Raw genomic sequence first — 24,334 nt, 5'->3', positions numbered from 1 at the left:
ATGCCTTCTCTGAAAGGGAGAACTACTGTGGAAAGGAAAATGCCTTGAGGAGCTTTCTGGATCTGAGACTGTAGGCGTCAGGGAGGGTCTTGTGTCAGAGGGGTCATGAGACTGAACGGCGCTGCCTGGGAAAGTGGAGGGATTCTTGTTCCGGAGGTTTGGGGTTCAAGGTGAAGAGAGCAGGGGGAAGGAGAGAGAGAGGAGGGTCATCAGTGGAAGCTGGAGCTCGGGTGTAGGAGAAAAAAGTCAAGGAAACAGTTTTTTAAAGAGCAGGGTTGTCTGGTACGCACACCTGGGGACTGCTGTGGAAATCAAGGGACTGGGGTTGAATTCCATCATGGGGTCCATGGTGGAGAGTGGGAACCAGGACTCAGCACAGGTGGAAACTGGAAGCTGAGCTGGCCAGGAGAAAACACTTCAACCCCTCCTGGGACTTCTCCCAACATGTACAAAATAGTTTATAGACACTGTTTCCTAGATTTCAAGGGGGCAGGGGAGACCCCAGCTGACATCTGGTTTGCGTCTGTGGAGAGTTCCTTTCCCAGACCTGTCGCTCATCTTCATCTTTGGCATCTCTTTTCCTTTTAGGGAAACCATGGTAGAAGGAATAGGAGTTTTGGAGACAGACTGACCTGAATTTGAGCTCTGTTTCAACTGCTTAACCCATTTGAGCCACAATTTTGTGAGCTGTAAAAAGCATCTCCCAGGACAGGATTATGAGTAGGCTTAAATTAAATGACATATCATACGTTCATGGGTTAAGAGTTTAGGTCTTGGAGTTAGATTGCTTGATACAAATGCTGGCTCTGTTGTTTGCTGGCTGTCTAATTTTTGGGTATATGATTCAATTTCCTTTTATGAAAAATAAGGCAAAAATTAGGTTGTTGGGAAGATCAAATGAGATAAAACAGTAAAGCACTTAGAATTATGCTTGGCATTACATCTTGTGTTTAATAAGTGTTAGCCATTACTGCAGTTGTTACTATTATTATATATGTAAGATGTCTGGTTTTGATAGGACATTAATTAATGACTTCTGCTCTTTAATTTGTAGGAATGGAAGACCTGAGAATTCCCATGTTACAGACATCTCATTTTCCCGGAGGAATTAACTAAAAGAGAATCAACTGATCACATACATCAATTATGAAGGTTCGTAGAAGCTTTAATCATTTCTTTCCTCACTTTATCCTTCATAAAGATCTGTCGCTAAAGGGTTTAAGATGCTGTTGATACAGAAGTATTTTTATTTGGAAAAAAACAATGCTGTCAGTTTTAAGAAATATACTTTATGTTTTTCTTTGCTCTTCAACAAATCTCCTTGTAATTTAAATCGCCAGGCCTCATGCTTTCCTTGTGAAGGGTCTGCTCTGCCTTTGATGCTCTTTGACTTTCTTACATTTAAATTCCTACTATTGGGATTTCCCTGGTGATCCAGTGGTTATGGATCTGCCTTGCAATCCAGGAGACATGGTTCAATCCCTGATCGGGGAACTTAGGTCACAGGTGTTGCAGAATAACTAAGCCCACACGGGGCAGTTACTGAGCCTGTGTGTTCCGGGGCCCACGTGACACACCTAGAGCGTCCATGTATCCCAACGAAAGGTCCTGCCTGACGCTAAGATCCCGAGTGCCGCGATGAAGACCTGACAAAGCCAAACAAATAAATATTTTTTAAAAAGTAGATTCCTATTATTGCTTTAGGTTGATTGTTATCAGATTCCTTTATTTTAAATATAATTTTATTTATTTACGGCTGTGCTGGGTCTTCCCTGGTGCTCAAGGGCTTTCTCTAGTTGCAGAGAGTGAGGGCTACTCTTCGTTGCAGACTCTAGAGCATGTGGATTTCAGTAGTTGTAGCACAAAGTCTTGGTTGTTCCACAGCACGTGGAACTTTCCTGGACCAGGGATTGAATACATGTCCTCTGCACTGGCAGGCAGATTCTTATCCACTGCACCACCTGGGGAGTCCAGTTGTTACCCAAACTGCAACATTCACGTGCCAAGATTGTGAAAGCCATTCTATAACTTTATTTAGTTATTTATTTCTGGGTGTGCTGGGCCTTGTTGCTGTGCGGGCTTTCTCTGGTTGTGGTGAGTGGGGCTACTTTTCCGTGCAGTGAGGGCTTCTCATTGCAGTGGCTTCTCTTGTGGAGCACGGGCTCCCGGGCTCTCGGGCTTCAGTGACTGAGACGTATGGGTTCCTGGGCTTAGTTGCTCCATGGTATGTACAGTCTTCCTGGACCAGGGATTGAACCAATGGCTCCTGCATTGGCAGGTGGACTCTTAACACTGAGCCACCAGAAAAGCCCTGTGAAAGCCTTCTAAATAAAGGGTTTTTACAAGCACGCTTTCCAGGCCCTGTCACTGTGGAGCGGCACTCTTTAGTGCCCTGGCAGTGGTGGTCCCTCCTGGGGTAAGCATAACTAGGTGGGCAGACGGCCTGAGTTCAGGGCCTGGCTCTGAGCGTAGGTGTGTGATCTTGGTCAAAATGTGGTCTTACGTTTTCTCTTCGTCAGTTTCCTCAGGTAAAGTAAGATAGCTGATGCTGGAAGGGAGGGAGAGGAAATAGATATCTGTATAGTCCTGAGATGTGATTAATGCTCTGCAAGGGTTGGGTCTTGCGGTTAATGGCTAGGATACTTTAGTAAATTATTTCAGGCCCCAAACCAGACTCTTTCCCGCCCCTGGCTCAGGAAGTCACGAAGTCTAGTAGTGCTGGAAGGCCAGGAAAGGCTCAGAGTTGGAGGTTAGTCTTAATCCCCAGCCCTGAAAGGGTACCGTCCTCCTCTATATCGCTGTCTTCATTTCGTATAAAATGGGTCTGAGGCTCCCTCCTCATTACCTGCAGTCCAGAGATCTTCTCAGACCTGTGTACTTTCTCCTGCCTGGGGCGGGATTCAGTCCCCCCCTCCTGTGGGGGACTTACAGCCAGGCCATTTCATTTTCCCCAACTGGTTCTTATAGATTCTATAAGATTCAGATGATAAAATCAATGTGAAATGATTTTTAAATTGGGAAATGTTAGAAAAATACGTTATCTTATACTAAGTTGGTAATAATGCTTATAGTAATAAATACCCAGGCTTATCTGGAGCTTGTTTTTGCTTGTAGTCATAATGCTGGTGCTCTTAGGCATCCAATTCCCTTCCTTTTGCAATGGTGGTCACAGAGCAAGGTTCTATATCCAAGAAAGTTTGTGAAATACGTGTTAGTTGATTTTTGCTGATTATTAGCCACAGGATATGATTTGAAACAGGAAGATAGAGATTTTTTTGCCGGGGCGGGGCGGGGGGGCGGGGGCGGATAATTAAGGAGAAGGAAATGGCAACCCACTCCAGTGTTCTTGCCTGGAGAATCCCAGGGACGGGAAAGCCTGGTGGGCTGCTGTCTCTGGGGTTGCACAGAGTCAGACATGACTGAAGTGACTTAGCAGCAGCAAACTATCCATGTGTTTTAAATTTGGATAACCTTGAAGAATGTAAAAGGGGTTTATTTTCAGGCATTATGTTATAGATAGTTGATTTCAAGCTCTGAAATGAGTGAACATTTCTTTATTTCCAAACGTCTGTTCTTTTTTGGAATCCTCGATCTGCTTTCTCATTTGCACCTCAGGAAGCACAGCTGGTCATCAGTAGAGGTTGTGGGAGAAAGTGCATGCCGTTCTCCTCAATCTAGCTGCACTATTTACTGGAATGTTTGTAAGTCTGAGCAGGATGACCAGTCTCCATGTTTGGTGGGAAACCCCATTTCAAATTCCTCTAACCTTGAGGGTCACCACTGCCCAAAGTCACCCCTTGTTTCAGGGACAAGCCCCAGGACTCTGGTCTTCTCCAGGACAGGCTTCTGTTCTGCCTGTACAGTGTCCATCAGTAATGTGGGTTTTTCTACACTTCCTTATATGAAAGATTTTTCTATAAAAAGTCCATACGCAGACACAAACTCATTTGCAAGTAGACCAGAGCCTCTGTTCCTCTCCAGTCAGAATGTCTTCATGTGCTAAGAAAAATCTGATTCAGGGATTGAAAATCATGACCATAAAGATTGAAGGCAGGAGGAGAAGAGGATGACAGAGGATGAGATGGTTGGATGGCATCACCAACTCAATGGACGTGAGTTTGAGCAAACTCCGGGAGATGGTGAAGGACAGGGAAGCCTGGTGTGCTGCAGTCCATGGGGTCGCAAGGAGTTGGACACGACTGAGCAACTGAAATGAACTGAACTGAACTGAATATGAAAGCACCTTTCTTCTGTTTAAGACCCATGAGTTCAAGAACTATTTAATATTTCTCTTGATTTCCCCCACAACATTTTCTTTGTGTTATCATTATTAAATTTATTGTATGCGCCCAGGGCTTTCCAGTGGTTGATGGTGTCTATATAGATTACACATACCTTGAGGACAGAAACTTCCCTTTGCTCATCATATCTGGGAGCTTTATATGTGTTGTGTGCTAAAGTGTTTTTGACTGGAATAAAGTGTGGGGTTGGGAAAGGTAGCTTAAGAAATATTGAAAGACAGCTACTAGACAATTTTCACTTTTTGAACAATCAAATGGTTTTATATTAAAAATGGCTATCAAATCAGTCATGGTAATTTTATAAAAGATAAGGTTATTGGTCATTGTTTTAAAAAGCACAGAATTCATTTAATTTTAAAAAATCAAGGATTTATTAGTGGGAAGACCCTATATACCACGAGGCAACTAAGCCAGTGTAGGTCACAACTACCCACGTGTGCTCCAAAGCCCGTGCTCCAGAACAATAGGAGTCACCCCATGAGAAGCCCAAGCACTGCAATTAGAGAACAGCCTGCATGCAGCAATGAAGACCCAGTGAAGCCAGAAATAAATAAGTAATAAACAAAGTAAAACCCCAAAAGAATTTATTAGCACTAAGGCAAATTTTTTTCTGCCAGTTTTCAAGTAGGTGGGCCTTTCTAGGGCAAATATTTTATTTATAGCTTATTTATTTTAACCTATCTTTGCCAGTTAGCCCTCAGATTTCTGAGTTTTATCAAATACACATCTGTCCTTGGGTTTGCTGGGAAAGCCTGCTAATGGTATAAGTAAGTTTTATTCTAAAAAAAAAATCCTTGCATTATTGGGATTGGGAATTTGTAGAAGCATGTAGTTTGTTTTTGATACTGTTCTCTTAAAAATAAGACCTTACTTCAAATAAATGAAATAAATTTGGGGTCACTAATACAACCAGGAGGACTGGCAGCTATAACTCTTTATTATATGTGAGCTTTTAAGGAAACTGGGTCCAAGGGCATTTAAGGATACAGTTTTCTGGGCATTCAGGGTCTGCCCTCTATTGGTGAGATTATTTAAGAAGCCTTTACCCCTCAGAATTCTGTGATGGGAGGACAGAAAACCTTTTTAGCAAGTAGTGTGATTCCTGATTTCGGTTCTGGTCTTAGAGAGGAGGGGATGATCACCCTTCCAGTTCCCAGTTGTTAGAAGCATACATTTGGAGTCTTTTAGGGTTCGTAGCCCAGGAGAAGGAAATGGCAACCCACTCCAGTATTCTTGCCTAGAGAATCCCGTGGACAGAGGAGCCTGGTGGGCTGCTGTCCATAGGGTCACGCAGAGTCAGAAGCGACTTAGCATGCATGCATGCATTGGAGAAGGAAATGGCAGCCCACTCCAGTGTTCTTGCCTGGAGAATCCCAGGGACAGAGGAACCTGGTGGGCTGCCGTCTATGGGGTCGCACAGAATCGGACATGACTGAAGCGATAGCAGCAGCAGCAGCAGTGTTCGTAGCTTCCTTCCTTGAATCCAGTCATAATCCTTTCCAGCATTCTTGACATGCAGAGTGAGAAATGAAGGTAGTTTTGCCAAAATGTCCCTTTGTGCCACACTATACACCCTGAACACACCTCTAACTTTAAATTGACTGCAAGGCCATTAGTTTTAGCCTCGTGGTGAGTGTGGAGAATCAGCTTCGTTTCAGATTCTGGTGCTGCTATTTTCTAGCTGTGTGAGCTTGGAGGAAATCACTTAAGATTTCTTTCAGTTTTGTAATGTGTAAACTGAGACCAGTGGTTTCTGTTGTTGGTCCCTCGTGGTCCAGGGGTTAAGAATCTTCTTGCCAATGCAGGGGACACAGGTTCTATCTCTGGTCCAGGAACTAAGCCCCTGCGCTGCGACTACTGAGGCCCTCTCACCCTAGAGCCTATGCTCTTCAACAGGAGAAGCCACAGCCGTAAGTCTGTGTACCGCAACTAGAGAGCAGCCCCTGTTTGCCACAACTAGAGAAAGCCCAGAATGAAACGTCAAGCAATGAAGACCCAGCACAGCCAAAAATAAACATAAAATTTAAAAGGTCATATCTAAATCCCAGGGTGATATAAACGAGATAACGTTTGTGATGACTTAGCATGCTGGTAGGCAGTGCACACTCATTAAATGACAGCTATTACTATTACCTCTGTACTTGTAGAATCCCTTTGTGTCTTATTTTTACAGACCTTGATAGCAACTTCTGTGACTATTTGTTGAGCTGAACTGATGGAGTAGAGTTTGGTCACAGAGCCCATGTGATATTGAACTAAGAACCCAGTTAGGTTTGGATGGGTTGGCAGATCCCTTAGATTCAAGCCGTTGGTCTTGAAGGACCTTGAACCAGAGTGCTTTCTTGGTTTGTTGTGAACCTATTGCTAGTATCAGAAAACAGCTCAAGTGCATGTGAGTGAGAGGCATGGCCTCTGCAGAGGAAACAACATTAGAGTTACTTACCGATTTCTTGCTGAGCTTCAGTGCTCGCTGGCTTTTAGATAAAATGCAAATGTCTTTAAGAGAACACAAGTGTGAACTGAACTGCTATATGACAGAAGAGTTTATGAGTTAACCTTTATTGAGTGTCAATAAAATTCTGCACTATTAACTTAAACAGGAAGAGACTATTTCATGACAGTCTCAGTACCCTAAGCTTGGTGTTAATCTCTTTGTCTTTGTTACTATTACAGTACATCGTGTAGTGCCAGCCTTGGAACACAAAAGTTCAGTGTTCTGGCGTGTGGAACTGCTCAAGAAAGACACTGGAATTCTAGCTTGTCCAGCTTTGATTACACTGTGCATACCACACAGGTGAAAATTTACCAAAATGCCTCTACTTCAGTGGTTCTTAATGCAGCTGTCTTTTGATGGTCTTTCCTCTCATTGTTCATTCCTGAGTCTCATATATTTCCCCTGTCAATACTAAACTATCTTTAGTGGTGATATGCATTGTTTTTGAACTCAAGTTGTAGAGGAAAACTACCTGCAGTGTTATTTACAATTGTCAAGATATGGAGGGGCTTCCCTGGTGGCTCAGTGGTAAAGAATATGCCTGCCAACGCAGGAAACACGGGTTTGATCCCTGATCTGGAAAGATCCCACGGGCCTGGAGCAACTAAGCCCTTCCACCACAACTCTTAAGCCTGGGCTCTGGGACCTGGGAACCACAACTACTGAGCCCATGTGCCCTAGAGCTCATACTCTGAAACAAGAGAAGCTACTGGCGTGAAAGCCCAGTAGCCAGAGAGTAGCTCTAGCAGCTAGAGAGTAGCCCCGGCTCGATGCAACTAGAGAAAAGCTGGTGCAGCAACAAAGACCCAGCACAGCCATAAATAAATGAATACAATTTTAAGAAAGAATATGGAAACACTCTAAGTGTCTATCAACAGATGAATGGATAAAGAAGATGTGATATGTAGTAAGAAAGAAAAATATTGTGTGATCTCACTTATATGTGGACTCTAAAGAAGTTGAACTTATTAAAGTAGAGAGTAGAATGGTAGTTTCCAGGGTCTAAGGAGTAGGCAAAATGGGTGCAAAAAGTCCAAAGTTTCAGTTATGTAAGATGAATAAATTCTGGAGGTCTAGAGTACAGTTTCATGTAGAGTCTAATGACTATGGTTAATAATACTGTATCTCATCATGCACACACACCAATGGTAACCATGTAGGGTGATGAGTATGATAATTAGCTTGATTTTGGCAGTCATTTCAAAATGTATACATATATCAAAACACCATATTATATACTTTAAATATATACAATTTTTATTTGTCAATTATATTTCAATAAAGCTGGGTTGAGGGGAGAAGAAAACTACTTATCCTTCTCATTAGCTCTCCTATCGGAGTTGGTGCTTACATTATACAGATGCTTTTGTGACCGTAAAGGCATCACTGACATGCAAGAGAAAGCATTTAGCTTTTAACAACAAATATAGATTGGAACCTTCTAATCACTGTAATCTTTCACTAAGATAATAGATACGCAAGGCTTCTGCTCTGTAGAGAATAATAGCTAGTGCTTACTGAGTACTGACTCCGGGCCAGGCTCTGACTTAAGCCTGTGTACATATTAAGTCACTAGTCTAGTCTAGAGTTAGTCGCTCAGTCACGTCCGACTCTTTGCGACCCCAGAGACTGTAGCCCACCAGTCTTCTCTGTCCATGGAATTCTCCAGGCAATTCTCCGGTATTGGAGTGGGTTGCCATGCCCTCCTGTAGGGAATCTTCCCAGCCCAGGGATCTAACCCAGGTCTTTCACATTGTAGGCAGATTCTTTACCATCTGAGCCACCAGGGAAGCCTGTATTATTAACTCACTACCTCGAGGGAGTGAAATGAATCCCATTTTACATACTAGGACACTGAAGCCCACTGAGATGAGATATATTGCCATGGTAAGGGGTCAAACAGGGATTCAAATACAGGCTTTTGACTCCAGCAACTGAGTTCTTAAACATTAAATGACTTGTCTTTTGAATGCCAAGAAAGACTTCAAACATCAATTAAGAACATTCTAGAAATAATTTACTCCTACTATAACCCCCTTAAAAGAAACTCAGAAGAAAATGATGAGACTTTAGAATAGATTATTTTCTGCCCCCAAACATCTCATGGAAATACACGTTAAAAAGGCTTTTGGAATATTGTGTGTTTTGCAGGTTTTCCCACTTATGTTTCTTGGTGTAGGTCAGTGTTCTAGAAGTTAGGAGACTCTGGTTCTATGGTCTGCTAGGAAAAACTGTGTCACCAGGGCCAGTCCTCCTCTTTGAATCCTTTTCTCACATAAAATATTAATATACTGCTATTCATCTTGTATGTTGTGAGAATCAGATGTAATTGATATGATGACGGCTTAAGTACACAAAATGCTCTGTAAATTTAAAGCGATATTATTGTTGTTTACCATCACTGGTCACATATGGAATCATGTCAGTTCAGGGTAGAAGAAATGGTGGTGGCACCAAGAACCTCCGAGAGGGCAGAGAGCTGGAACTGTACAGCGGTAGAACTTCCCAGAGCTGTAATGTTTGTCTTGCATTAAGATACTCATAGGATCACTTATTTCTGGATAACCAGTGTTCCAACTTCTCTGAGTCACAGCTTTTCTATTTGTAAAAGAGAGAGAATAATATTTGCTTCTCAGCATTATGAGGATTCACTGTGGCAGTATGTAAAATAATAGCCGGTCACATGCTCTTTCAGGAAATCCTCAAATAGCTTAATATTTTGAAGATGAATAGAAGTCAATAAATATTTAAGTATTACCATATTGAGAAGTTTCAACTATTCTTACCAGTATAGCTTGAGAAAGGTATGAGATATAGATGGCATCTTTATTTTATAAAAAACATTGGTGCTGTAACTACTTAAAAATTTTAGCAAATGACAATACTACAAAATCTGATAAAATTATCAGTTCCTTTGAATTTATTTATATACACAATCAAATAATTCAAATAATCTGTGAATAATGGCATGTAGTGAGCAGAATAATGAACCCCCAAAGATGTCCATGTCCTAAATCTCTGGAAAATATGTTATGCTATCCACCAAAGGAGAATTAAGATGCAGAAAAATTGTTTGCTAACCACCTGACTTTACAATAGGGTGAATCCTAGACTATACAGGTAGACGCGTATAATCAAAAGGTCCTTAAAAGAGGAAGAGGGAGGCAGAAAAGGAAGAACCAGAGAGATGGCAGCCTCAAGAAGTGGCCTGATGTTGGCTTTAAAGACAGAGGAAGAAGGCCATGAGCCAAGGGGTGAGGACAGCCACCAGAAGCTGGACAATCCAAGGATGCGTCTTTCTCTCCCTCTAGAGCCACCAAAAAGGGATGCTGACCTGCTAACACCTTGATTTTATCCCAGTGAGACCCATTTTGGATTCCAAACTATGGAACTATAAGATAATATATTTGTGCTGTTTCAAGCCACTAAACTTTGCTAATTTATTACAGCTGCCAGAGACAAGGAACACAGGCAGTTTTGTTTCTTTCTTTCTAACACTTTTGCTTCACTTTTAATTTTCTGATTACATTGACTGAGGTTTTCAATACAATGTTTAATAGCAGTAGTGATATTAAATATCTTTATCTTGTTTTTGATTTTAAAGGAAATGTTTCTAACATTTTGCTATTAAGAAACATGTTTGTAGGTTGTGGTGATTCTTTTTTTTTTTGGTCACCAGGCATGGCTTGCAGGATCTTAATTCCCCAACCAAGGATTGAACCTGGGTCCCTTCTAGTGAAGGTGCAGAGGCCTAACCATTGGGCTGCCAGGGAATTCCCAAGAAAGTGTTCTTGTTTTGTTTTTTTTAAAGAACAATGTAAATTTCCATGGCAGTCCAGTGGTTAAGACTCTGCCCTTCCAATGCAGGGGATGCAGTTTCCATCCCTGGTTGGGGAACTGAGATCCTATTAACTGTGTGGCATGGCCAAAACAAAAAGTAAAAAAGAAAGATATTTGCTGTAGGTTTCTAATATATTCATGCCTATATCATTTAAGGAAACTCAGTTCTTTCCAATTTTTATCAGGAATAGCTATTGAATTTTATCAAATGCTATATTTCAGTCTCCCCATTCTTTTGTTATGTGTTTCCTCTCCCTCCCTCTTTTTTGGTATCAAGAGCATAACATAATTAGATTATTTTCCCTATCCTATATTTTTGGGAGGGGTGCTGAGTCAGGGAGGAAAGTACTCTTTTAAAATCAATGAGTCCTTTGGCCCTTAAAGTAGAAAAGGTATCTTTACTGTTGTGGAACTCTCAGAGCACTGCTAAAATGGTTAGATGAATTAAAAAAGAGGAGTGAGAGCTAATTATGACAGTGTTTTGTGGACAGTAAATTTAAAGTAGCAAATAGTGCAAAATACGTCACTAAAACCTTTAAAGATAAGTTCTCTCACCCAACATTTTGAACCGATTTTTCCATTATCCCTTGCATTTGTTTATGTTTGTTTTGACTGATACTTTATGAAAGGGAGACTGAACAGGAAACTCCACAGTTATTCAACACCATGTTTCTCAGATAGTTGATGTTTTATCTACCCATCATTTCAGCCACAGGTGGAGTCAACAGCTCTTTCTTCCACAGTCTGAAAACGTTAATGTGCCTATCTGTTCAGTCTGTGACTTGATATACAGGTTCAATATAAATGTGGTTCACCTGCTTTTCTTGTTCTCCTATTCCAACCTGCCCTTCCACTTGTAAGTACAAACTCATAAATTAGCTAGAAAAGTTTGTGTCTGGTTGGCTGCCTATTGTATGCTCTGCTGAAACACGTTTTCCACATGGGACTTTATTACTCTTGGCTCTTGTCATTGCCTTGAATAATAGATTTGAGTCGACACTCAAATCAAGTTCCAATTCAAGCGAATCCGAGTACATTTTAGAGTGGAGATGTGAACGAGGATTGAGGCAAGCAATGAAGACGAGAAGGCGGAGTGGAAAAGCATGCCAGAGGGTGAGGTGTTATGGACGAGGACAGCTTTGAGGAGAGTCGCTTCTTGGAGCGGCCCCTGTGATAGGAATGCTGACTGAGCTACAAGACACAGGCATGCGGACTCCTGCATGTCTGAGCTGTGGCAGGTGTTGATTTAGATCAAGTACTATTGGAGAGCAGCATTTTCCAAAGTGTTCTCTGGAGACTATATCCTTTATCCTTTTCATGGACATTCCAGTACATATTCTTATATTTAATGATTTTTTTTTTTTTTTTGGTGGAACACCCATTACTAGATCATAAGATATTTTTAGGGAACACAACTTGATCCAAAAGAAATAAGGAATAGATCCCTTAAGTCTTTTTTGCTTTCACTATTTGGCATTGATATTTATTCGATATTGATATAAGAGAACAGAAAAGAACAGGCCTATAGAACTATGTTATCATGTCTGAGTTAATGGAATAATCATGCAATTTTTAGCAAGAATTGTACTCTCACTGTTTCATATTTTCACACTCAGTTGCTCATAATATCCTTGGATGGCTTGTTTTGTATCCCTGTGGGTTATTGCTTTCTTCCACTTATTTATTCAACAGATATTTATTGAGTGCCAACTCCCTGCCAGGCATTGTGCTGGACATTCAGAACTAAAGAGTAAACAACAGAGATTCTCTGTGGAACAGTACCATGGGGGTGCTGTGAGAAATTAAATCCAAAATGCAAAGGGAGCACAGAAGAATGTCTAAATTGCGACATGAAGAATAGATAAGAGTTGGGGAGGTGAAGTGGGGTTTTAGGTGAAGAAGGGATGAAAACGTGACAGACTGGGGCTCTGGAAGAGACAGAGAAGAGCTTGGTTGAAGAACTGAAAGACAAGGGCAGGTTGTAAAAGTACAGGAGAGAGAATGATGAGAGGTAAGGCCAGAGAATTTTTTTTTTTTTTAAGTTTACTTACTGTTGATTAATTGATTATAAAAGGATATAGATGAAAAGCCAGATGGAAGAGATGGATAGGACAAGGTATGTGGGACGGGCACAGAGCTTCCATGCTCTTTTTGGGTCCATCAGTCTCCCCAAATCTCCATGCATTCACCAACCTCGAGGCTCTCGGAACCCTGTACTATTAGAATTTTATGATGGTTCATCAAAGACATTAACTCAATTTCCAGCCCTTCTCTTTTCTCACAAGAATGGGGGGTTAGGCCTGAAAATTCCAAGCTGTCTAATCATGATTTGGTCTTTCTGATGATCAGTCCCCATCCAGGAGCCCACCCAGGGTCACCTCATTGAACAAAAACATTCCTATCACCCAGGAAAGATTGGTGCTTTATCCATTATGTACATTAATAAAATAGGTAAGTCTAAGTGAGTTTGTTGTTTTTGTAACTTTTGTCTCTCATTTATTCACTTGAAAATATTTACGGAAAATCTATAAAAATTGGGTTCATCTTTGGTACACCATCCAGTAGAGGAGAGAGATAAACATGTAATTATCAACAAGTTGATAAGTGTTTCAGCAGTGATAAGTAAAAGTAATTATTGGAGCATAGAAGATGGGAGAATTTAAAGTTGGCAGGAAGGGGTGTTTAGGATGTTGACACATGGATTGGGTCTTGAAAGAGCAAGAATTCTTTTTTTGACAGAAAAGTAGGATTTACTGGTGGAGAAGGGGACGACAGAGGATGAGATGGCTGGATGGCACCACTGACTCGATGGATGTGAGTTTGAGTGAACTCCAGGAGTTGGTGATGGACAGGGAGGCCTGGCGTGCTGCAATTCATGGGGTCACAAAGAGTCGGACACGACTGAGAGACTGAACTGAACTGAACTGAACTGATGCTTAAGGAGGGGCTTCCCAGGTGGCTCAGTGGTAAAGAATCCACCTGGCAATGCAGGAGACACAGAAGTTGTGGGTTCAATCCCTGGGTCAGGACGATCCCCTGGAGTAGGAAACGGCAACCCACTCCAATATTGTTGCTTGGAAAATTCCATGGACAGAGGAACTTGGTGGGCTATAGTCCATGGGGTCACACAGAGTCGGACATGACTGAGCACACAAAACTATGAGTAAGGAAGGGACGGCACTAAGGCTCTGCTAACTGCTGCTGCTGCTAAGTCACTTCAGTCGTGTCCGACTCTGTGTGACCCCATAGACGGCAGCCCACCAGGCTTCCCCGTCCCTGGGATTTTCCAGGCAAGAATATGGAGTGGGTTGCCATTCCCTTCTCCAATGCATGAAGTGAAAAGTGAAAGTGAAGTCGCTCAGTTGTGTCTGACTCTTCGCGACCCCATGGACTGTAGCCTACCAAGCTCCTCCATCCATGGGATTTCCCAGGCAAGAGTACTGGAGTGGGGTGCCATCGCCTTCTCCCTGCTAACTGCAGAGACTGTCAGTTGTCCAGGGGTCCTGGTTAGGGATGTGTCTGACCTGTAGCCACCTGGGATGAGCTGCTTTTCTGCCACCATGATTTCAAATTCATCCATATTAAACCAGTAAATCCCCATTTCTTGGGGATGTGGATCTTTTGGTAGCTGGGGAACTTGAACTTGGTTCTGCAGAGGGCCTCAACCTCATGCTTCTTGTTCTGCAGCTTGGTGTGGATGGACATAATGTTTTGGTTAGTGGCTACTGTGCCCTGGGGCTTTCCAAAGGCACCATGCATAACCGTCTGGAGCCTAGACCAGAGATAGCATGCCAATTATAAATGTCCACCAGAAGGGTTGTCTCCAAGGTCCCTTAGGGCAGCCCATACAGGCCACAGGCTGCGCACACCACCAAGGAGGCCGCTGTTTGCGGCTAATGCACACTGGGCCCCCATGGGGAAAAGAGGAAGGTCAGCTCAATTGGCTGCAAAAAATTTAAAAAAAGAGCAAGAATTCTTCAGCTGGATGCTGAGGATGGGATGGAGACAGTTTCAGGCCCAGGAAGCAGACAAAGGGATCCTCATATAGTTTAACATGGGGTGAGGGTTGCTGACCAGCAGGATATGATGCTAGGCAGAGTGGGATTGCAAAGGGCTTGCTACTTTATCCCCAAGTAAATATCTGCATGATAATGGGGGTCCACAGAGGATTTTAAGCAAGGGAATGGCATGGTTAGTCTTCTGAATAACTGTTTTCATTGATGGTTTTGGCACATGCACTTGACGTATAGTGAAGAACATTACAAAAATCTGCTGTTGGGTTCATTGTAGTTGTGCCCTAAACAGTAGCACCCGCCATGAGAAATCTCACATAAGGTATTTCTTGTCAATCAGCTTTGATTCTTTTGAGGAAGTAGTATTTTCACTTTACAGATGATGTAAACATGTTATTGACATATTTCTTTTTTTGTTATGGACACCGGGAAGCTCAGAATCATACAATTTTAACTCATATCTTTTCACTACAACTGTCTTTGTGACCTTGAACTTTGTTTAAGTCTGGTTTTCTTGATTGTTTTCAAATGTATGTATTTAATTTCTTTATAAGTGTTTGTTTAATTTACTTCAAATTCTATAGGAAGTGAAATAGATAAATTCATAAATAAGACATGGCCATATTTGCTTTCTTTAAATCTATCATTACCCTCAGAGTGACATGGAGTACGATGAGGTGGAGGGGAGTTGGTTATTAGAGGCAGGGAGGCCACTTAGAAGGTTCTTCTAAAAGTCCCCCCAAAAGAACTGGGGGAAGCCTAGACTGACACAATGGTAATGGGGACAAGGAGAAAGGAGGTGGATCTCAAAAGATATTAGGGAGATAGAATTGAAGGGATTTGGTAATTAGATGCTTATGTGTGCAGCAGTGGGTGGGTAATGAGAGGCAGGTGGTGTCTAGAGGGATTCTGACATTTCCATCATGTTTGCTTAGATGGCAGGTGGGGGACAGTACATTCCATAATATGGAAGCTTGGAAAAGAACCAGGTGTGAAGATGAGGACGGCCTGTGGGACATCCTGGTAGACGTGTCTGTAATAGTTGGTTTGGAAGTCAGAAGAAAATCTGCATTGCCAATAATAACTTGATCTTTGTGGGAGTAAATGAGCTTTCCTGGAGGAAAAAATATGGTGGAGAAGAGCAAAAGAAGCATGGAGGTCAGAATCCTGAGGATTATCATTTAATGGTCAGGAAGAGGGGAAAGAGCTGGCAAAAGAAAATGAGAATGAAAAGTAGGAGATATACTGCTGGTGGGAAAGTAAACTGGTACAACCACTATGGAGAACAGTATGGAGGCTCCTCAGAAAACTAAAAATAGAGCTACCATATGATTCAGGAATCCCACCCCTGGGCATGTGTCTGCTTAGTCGCTCAGTCGTGTCCGACTCTCTGTGACCCCATGGACTGTAGCCCACCAGGCTCTTCTGTCCATGGGGATTCTCCAGGCAAGAATACTGGAGCAGACTGCCATGCCCTCACCCAGGGGATCTTCCCAACCCAGGGATCAAACTGGGGTCTCCCACATTGCAGGTGGATGTTTGTACCATTTGAGCCACCAGGGAAGCCCCCACACAAAACTATAATTCAAAAAGATACATGCAACACAGCAGCACTATTTACAAAAACGAAGACATGGAAGCAACCTCAATGTCCACTGGTAGATGGATGGATAGACAGCATGTGGTATATATATGATGGATATATAGCATGAGTAAGGGAATATCACTCAATCATAAAAAAGAATGAAATAAAGCCATTTGCAGTGACATGGATGGACCTAGACATTATCACCCTAAGCAAAGTAAGTCAGGAAAAGACAAGTGTCATATGGTATCACTTATATGTGGAATTTAAAATATGACACAAATGAAGATAACTATGAAACAGACTCACAGACACAGAGACTAGGCTTGTGGTTTCCAAGGGGGAGGGGATGGGGAAAAGAAGGATTGGGAGTTTGGGATTCGCAGATGCAAACTTACATATAGAATGGGTAAATAACAAGGTCCTACTGTGTAGCACAAAGAATTATATTCAATATCCTGTAATAAACCATAATGGAAAAGAATGTGTATATATATATATATGCATATTATTTGATCACTTTGTTATACAGCAGAAATTAATACAGCATTATAATTCAACTATACTTGAATAAATTTTTTTTTTTAATGTAGGAGAAAACAAGAGTGAAGGGACATGATACGGGAACTAAAGGAAAGAGTGTTTAAAAGGGTGTTGATGGTACTCTTGCCTGGGGAATCCCATGGACAGAGGAACCTGGTGGGCTACCGTCCATGGGGCCACAGAGTCAGACACGACTGAGTGACTAACAGACAACCGTCACCTGCATCGAGCGCTATGGGTAAGGGCAAGAAAGACAAGGGCTCTTTTAGTGAGGACGCAAAAATAACTGATGCCTTAGAGAGGCATTCAGTCACTCATTATTCAATACATTGATGTGATTGCTAGGTACTACACTCGAATCCCTGATTTGATGTGGCGCAGGTAAGAGTTAACTGAATACAAGGGAGTTTAATTCAAGATGAATGGTTCTGGAAGAAAAGTGAACTTGGAGGAGAGGCTCAGTATAGTTTTTACTATCTAATTAACAGAAAGTATGAGTCTTTTTTTTGTGTGTGCAGAAAATCACTACAGCGGAGCACTAAGTTGAATGGTAGTGTTACAGTACTGTAGAAAAATAGAATAAAATTCTTCATGGACTGTGTTTAAATTAGAGAAGACAGACCACGGTGTTCGTGAACATCAATAAAGCTTTATAGCAATACAATTCATGACCATGTTTGGATTAATATTGTAATAATTACACACTTTTTACATTATGAAAATAAGTCATAAATAGTGTAAAAATAATTATGAAGATCAACTTCTCACAAACTAGGAACCCTGAAAACAAGTTAAAAAAGCAAATAAAAACAAATCAGAAACTGAACACAAGGCAGTTATCTCCAGGCTGCAAATCAAAAACCACTGTGTCTTTTGATTCTGTAATCTCAGCTGGAGAAATGATCGTGAAATGAAACAAGAAATCAAACAGGGAGAATTCAATCTTTCAATTATTTATACTATCAAGAAAAACAGGTTTGTGCCATATTTACAGTGGTAAGACACAACACATTCTTAGAATAATCAATTACATGAGACTGGCCCACACAACAGTAAGAAAAATATGCAGTGTAATGCTTGCCAAAATATTTTTTTTTTGCATTTTCTCTCATTTTGTATTTATGTGATTTTTTTTGGCAATATAAAAATAGCTGCACATAGAGATGAACTTTAAAATGTAAAAAATACAAATAAAAATATATTTTCTAAAGGAAAATCAGATACATACATCTTTTAAAAATGTTATTAAATTGCATGAAACATTTACAACAGTATAAAGAATATTCACATAAATGTCAATGATATGTAAGACATTCTTTTGTGAATCCAATTAATATTTCTGAGATATATGAGAATATCCACTGCATTTTGAGAAATGTTGGTACTTTGTTATCAGTAAATCAAATGTAATAGGTCAGGTTGAAAAAGTCTTCTTATTCCCCAAAGGACAGTTTTGTCAATAAGCAGCATAGGATAACTTCTGCATTTAAATACATTAAAAAATGAGAAATGCCATTAAAATGTTTCAGTATTGAATTAGCAAAAACAAAATCCACTTAAAATTTAAGTTGTAAGGGTATCTCTGCTATGGCATATAGTAAATCTAGCTGATATGAAGCTATTTCAACAAAAATGGGAAAGATTAGGGACTGAAGGTCTTTAAATTCTAAAATAACTTAGCAGAATTATAACTGGTCAAGTATGTTAATTCCATTAGGAATGAATTATTTTAACAGCCAGAATCACAGGTGACTGTTGTTAATCTTTATTCTTGAGAATATAAGATTAAGTTGTTGTGGTCCTGACTTTTTAGATACAGCAAGGTTTTTGTTTGTTTTGGTAAAAATTTTAAAAGTTCATTTTTGGTAATAGTAACTATTAATATAAATTCATTATCAAGAAGTAGAGAAAAACAAGATTTCAAATATCAATATCTGCATGTTCCTATGATCATTTATTAGGAGACATTAAAAACATCACCCACCTTAACAAGCATTGTGTATTTCTGGGCAAGAATATATATAATGGTCAAAAAAAAAGAATGAAATATTGTGTTAACTTTTTATACTACAATAGAAACATTAAAAATAAAACTTTGGAAAATTAAGCATGTTTTCTAAGTGATAAAGATATGATACCAGTTATTTTTTCCATTAATTTCCATTAATTTTTCCATTAATGTCCTAATTTGATCATGCTGATTTGATCATTTCCAAACTAGCAGAGAGGTGTGTGTATATATATATACATATAGTAGACAGAGCATATATAGATTGAACTACTGGGTGAATCAGAGTTCTTACTGTCTCATCAGAACATCATGCACAAGGTTTAAGAACAGATCATTTCTGGTAGAAATTAAAGATATTCTCATGTTTTCTATGAAATCAAATAAGAAAAACCTTTCATGACTGCTTTTCATAATGAAAATGAAAACTAGAAGAAAAATTTCAGCATATTTATGTGTCAGGTACTCTATGAATGTATGCAGGTTGTCTAATGTTGGTTTTGTCACTCAAATTATATAAGCTAAAAGATGAAAGTTGATAAAGGCATATGATACATGAAATGAACATGAAATAAGAGGATCCACAATCCAAACAAACACACATCACCTAAGGGTACGCTGTTTTGTTTTCTTTTACATTAAGAAAGACTGGTCATTGAACCATAATTATAGTGAATCCATAAACTTTAAAATTAAAATCACACACTAACAGTTTAGGAATGCTGTTAAACAGAGAAATGAAATTATCCATAGTAGAATTGCATTTTCCATAAAGAAAGAGAAATACATTAGCACCAACATAAATGGAAAACAATTTAAAAGCTAAAACACATACCAATTTGACATTCTTAAAAGATGCTTATCAGAAATAGAACCTGATCTTGACTTATTTTCAATGTGTCTCTCATGTATTTTTTCTTAATCTTCTATCCAATGAGAAATTAAAAGAAAGAAAACTTAAAGAAAGATATGTATCTGCCAACACATATATCAGCAGACACATTCATGAGTTCATTAGGCAATTACTTGAGGATTTTCTATGTTGATAACAAAATGGATGATTTAAAATATTTTAATAACAAAAGCTGAAAATTATGCAAGATGGTTAAGACCTAGTAATTCCATGGAACAAAGAGGAGGACCACAGTCCTTTGGTTTTCCCCAAAGAAATAAATATATTGAAAGTTTACAGCTTCCTTTAATCATGGAATAAAAATCAATTTTGTCAAATCAGTTATAGAGCAAAACCTCAATATACACATAGAATAGAACAGTATTCTAAAGGGCCATGTTTAAAAAATATATATATTTTTTGTATGTGAAATGTTTCTCTTTTGATGTTGAGGTATTCTCTTTTGAAGCTGTGCAAGTTTTAAATAGTGATCCATCTTGATTCCTCTTTCTGCTGGAGGAGTAGAAAGAAAGATAGACAGGAAGAAATATAGCCACCAGATTTTTCTCAAGACACTACTGTTTGTTCTCCTGAAGAGATTGTAGCTTTACCCGCTTTAGTTCATTTTTCCAAACCATTTAAGACAAATTGTTTCAGACATTGAAAAAACACCATATCCTAGCCAGCTCATACAAGAGATGGGTAGAAAATGCCCTCTTTTGTTTGAAAAATGCTAAATTGGTTTCGGAGTGTGGAATGTTACTAGAAATGTTACCAATTTGATTGATAGATTCGTTCAAACATCTTTCAATTCTCAAAAACATAATCGAAACAAAAAGAAGGCATTTTGTATAACTGAGCATTTGGTTATATAATCTGAAAGAGATCATAAGGATCTTAGGATCCCTGTCTTACAATCGTATCTTAACTGTTGTCACCAGAAGCCAATGGTGAGGTAATTTCCCTTCTGCTGGTGAAAACCTATACACGAAACCAGAAAATTTCCCACAAAACGGCCCGAAATGAGAAATTGTATTGTCCAATGGGTTGAAAGAGTGACTGCTCACTGATGATGTTCCTCCTAACGTAACCCTAACGTAATAAGTCATTTCAAAACACGCTGGCAACTCTTTACTGTGCAAAGAAATGCTCCGTCTAATACAATTAGGTAACTTTTGAGCAAGTAGTTGAAAAAAATACTCTTAATGGCAACTATATTTCACAGCTTTCTGAGATCTCAGATTTGGTCTGTGCATAAGACAAACATTTAGAAATATAAAAAAGATAAAAGAAATCCAAATATAGATACAACTTAGATCTAAATAGAACTACAAGAAATAGAAATGAGTTAATACTATCAAATGTGACCAAATCTTGACTTTATCTTAACTGATAATCACTATGTATGTTATATTCATCCTACAAAAAAAGTCAAAAAGTACTGAAAAATGGCTTAACTTTGATGCTTTACAATGACTGAACTGAAAGTGGAGCTTCTTTTATATTCTCCTCAATTATTCAGAACAAGAGGGAAGTTAGCAAAAGCTCATCTGGACCATTGGTGTACCAAGTTGCAAGGCTTTGAAGACAAAAAAAAAAAAAAAAATTGTTCAAAATAAATGTGACAAAAGCTGAAAAAAAAGTTTCCTGAATATTCCTGGGGCTAAAAGAAAAAAGTATTAAAAAGAATGGAAAATATCGTTCTGTTTCTAGAAGTTTGTAGAAAATGTTTAGCACGGGTTGGATCTTGGATGGGAGCAAGCTCTCACATCAGCTTCTGTAGACAATGTAGGGTGAACTCTCCTACATCTTCAGGAAAGGTTGTCTCATCCACCCGCTTCCTGGGATTTGTGATTTCTTCAGCAACCCAAGCTTTGGTGAGATGTACACATGCTTTGTCTTCAGCAACAGGGACTGCCATTCCAAGAACCTCCTACCCCAAAGAAGTGCTGTACGCCTCTGTCATTTTCCAAATGCACCCATTTTAACACTTGCTGGAATTTGGTTTATTAAAAAAAAAAAAGTCCACTATTCTGGGTGCCTGCCTTTTTGTAAACCTCTTTTCTGCTTGGTCACACGAGAGACAGCGCAGGAGGCTGAACCAATCCTCTATCCTTGTCTTCACTGCCAAGGGCAGCCCAAGGAAAACTGGTGTCAGCAACTAGCTCAGCCCCTGGACGTTTTAACCAAGGAGGCCACATGAGCCCACAATCCTGGAAGCTGAAGATCTGTAGCTGGGACCGCAGCACCCGTAAAATACAAGACCATTTGTGTGTGCGCTCTCCGCCACCTTAATCACTTTTTGGCAATAAGCCACGGTGTAACCCCCTTGAGATGACAAAAGAAATAAAAGCTCCGTTGTGATCAAATGACTCATCACACGGCATGCTAGCATCTGAAGGTGTACAGCAAGCAGGCTCGGCACACAATCATGCTCTTTAGTCAGTTTCAGTGGGTGGTGTGGGTATGAACAGCAAAGGTGAGGAGGGCTGTGATGATAAACTCTAAACTCAGTCCATATAGTACATTTTCATAGCTTTGAGTTCGTATTTGGTCACAATTTCATGTAAACTATCTCATGGCGCTTTTTTTGCCCATGCAATTAACAAGCCCAAGGTAAGAAAATAGCAAGAACAATCGATTTCTATCACTGGGTCCATATAAATACATATCTTCACATAAGATAAAGAGATACTGATCTATATTTTCTGCAGGCTTCTTACTGGTTTCACATCTTGCCCGATTTTAGATGTAAGGGAAGAAAAGATGGATATGTGTACGACAGCCAACAGGAAGAAGCAGCTACATGTAAACATATCTCAGACTTGTACAATCTGCAATCCAATTTCAACTATAAATATAAAAAGTGGACCATTATATACACAACGTCATGCTCGGAAGGTTAGATTCATCACTGCAGGAAAACAAACAACAAACAAACAAACAAAAAAGAGAAATATAGAGAATTAGTAGTTTAGGATAAAAATTCCCAATTGGCTTTATTTTAAGAAAACTGGTAGAACCTTGAATAGAAGTTGTTTTGTTGGTTTTTTTTAAATCAATGAGCCAGTTGATATGTCCTATACACTAGTTTTCTAAAACTCATCAAACATTTTATCCTCGGTTCAACCCACATTTTTATTTTGCTACTGAGAAGTCTGTGGGAAGTGTTTGTCTCACTAACTATTCTGGGAAAGCAGAAAATTTGAATTTTATCACAGACACACCATAATTAAAATACATGTTCTATGCATGGCTTATGTAATCGTCTCCAAGCATTAGAACACAAGTGTAATGCACTGCTTATTTCACTGACACTCAACTGTAACACTCCGCTGTCCTTGTTCTTATTTCCTTTTCCCGGCCCTGCCCTGCTGTGAAGGGCAAGCAGGACTGACCTCTCTTGTCAAGTCTTCAAGCTGTATGACAGGTTCTACTGTGATCTAAAGATCTAGAAATGCCCAGTTCCTTGCTCTGGGTGGCAGCCATAATTACTAAGGTTGCCCTGGAGCTGAAGTTTTAAGTCTGAGAGAATACAAGAACAAAAGTCTTTGAGGTATAACTTATAGAGCAGATCTTGGTGACAAACTTGACTTTTTCGCAAACAAAAATCAGTGAGAAAAGTAGAATGTCCAGAGAAGGACGATGTTAAAGATCTCTCATCTCCCCATCACAATGGTGACTCATCCTCAGTCATCTTTCATTTCACTAATTAAAAATATTTGCTTTTTTCTCTCCAGTAAAAATAGATGCTATATTAAGTATGTGTAAGAGGCTGGGTACCCTGTGATTTTTAGCAATAAAGTTCACTTAGTGTTACACACATCATGCTAAGGCCAGAGAATGTGTACAGGAAGTATTCTTTTCTCCACACACCCACTCATCTCAAATTTCAAACATATTTTTTGAGAAACCAATGTTTTGTAAATAGTCTCCAGAATTTTAAAGATCCTTTTTTCCCCACAAGCTTTTAAAACTTAATTTAAAAAATCGGTCACCTTACTTTAGGAAGATTCTGTTGCAAGCCTGCCCTATCTGAAAAAACAAAATTTCATGAAACATTTAAAAATGTGAAGGCTATAGGTATTTTTCCTATGAAGTGGTTTTTAATCTCCGGATAAGGACAGATGATAATTTTAATAGCTTTTAAGGATTTTCTGAACCATGAGTTCTGCCTTTTACTCACTGTATGAATTACAATGTGAATTGATACATCATTATTCTCCAAATACAGATAACTGAACTATATCTAGAAAGAAAAGTAATTTAAATAAATATCAAATAGTTTTACATGAAAAAATTATTATTGAGAGCAGCATAAAAACAATAGGAAAGGAAAGGAAAGTCGCTCAGTAGTGTCCGACTCTTTGCAACCCCATGGACTGTAGCCTACCAGGCTCCCCTGTCCATTGGATTTTCCAGGCAAGAATACTGGAGTGGATTGCCATTTCCTTCTCCAGGGAATCTTCCCGACCCAGGCATCGAACCCAGGTCTCCCACATTGTAGATAGACGCTTTACCATCTGAGCCACCAGAGAGGGAATAAAAAAAAAAAAAAAAATAGGACTTGTTCATTAATCACAGCGCTTTCTTCTGTGGCTACAATCTGAATTTTCAGTCAAACATTTATCACTGAGTCTAGAGACTGTGTGTGTGTG

General features: G+C 39.7%; 1 protein-coding gene and 1 non-coding gene across 2 annotated transcripts in view; both read right to left on the bottom strand.

Moving 5' to 3' along the window:
- Positions 1-14,450: 14,450 nt before the first annotated feature.
- On the bottom strand, positions 14,451-14,585 carry LOC139183723 (small nucleolar RNA SNORA70). Its single transcript, XR_011567344.1, has one exon. It is a non-coding gene; the product is annotated as a small nucleolar RNA SNORA70 (small nucleolar RNA).
- A 2,692-nt stretch (positions 14,586-17,277) lies between these two features.
- COL25A1 (collagen type XXV alpha 1 chain) overlaps positions 17,278-24,334 on the bottom strand; it is a 516,301-nt gene continuing 509,244 nt past the window's right edge. Inside the window, exon 37 of the mRNA XM_070791080.1 lies at positions 17,278-22,590. Coding sequence (XP_070647181.1) covers positions 22,588-22,590 — 3 coding nt within the window. The 3' untranslated portion in view covers positions 17,278-22,587. The remainder of the gene's footprint in view (positions 22,591-24,334) is intronic.

Source organism: Bos indicus, chromosome 6 (genome assembly GCF_029378745.1).
Source record: "Bos indicus isolate NIAB-ARS_2022 breed Sahiwal x Tharparkar chromosome 6, NIAB-ARS_B.indTharparkar_mat_pri_1.0, whole genome shotgun sequence".
NCBI lineage: Eukaryota > Metazoa > Chordata > Mammalia > Artiodactyla > Bovidae > Bos > Bos indicus.
Note: the sequence above shows the minus strand (reverse complement) of the source record. Positions and strands in the feature narration are given on the sequence as shown.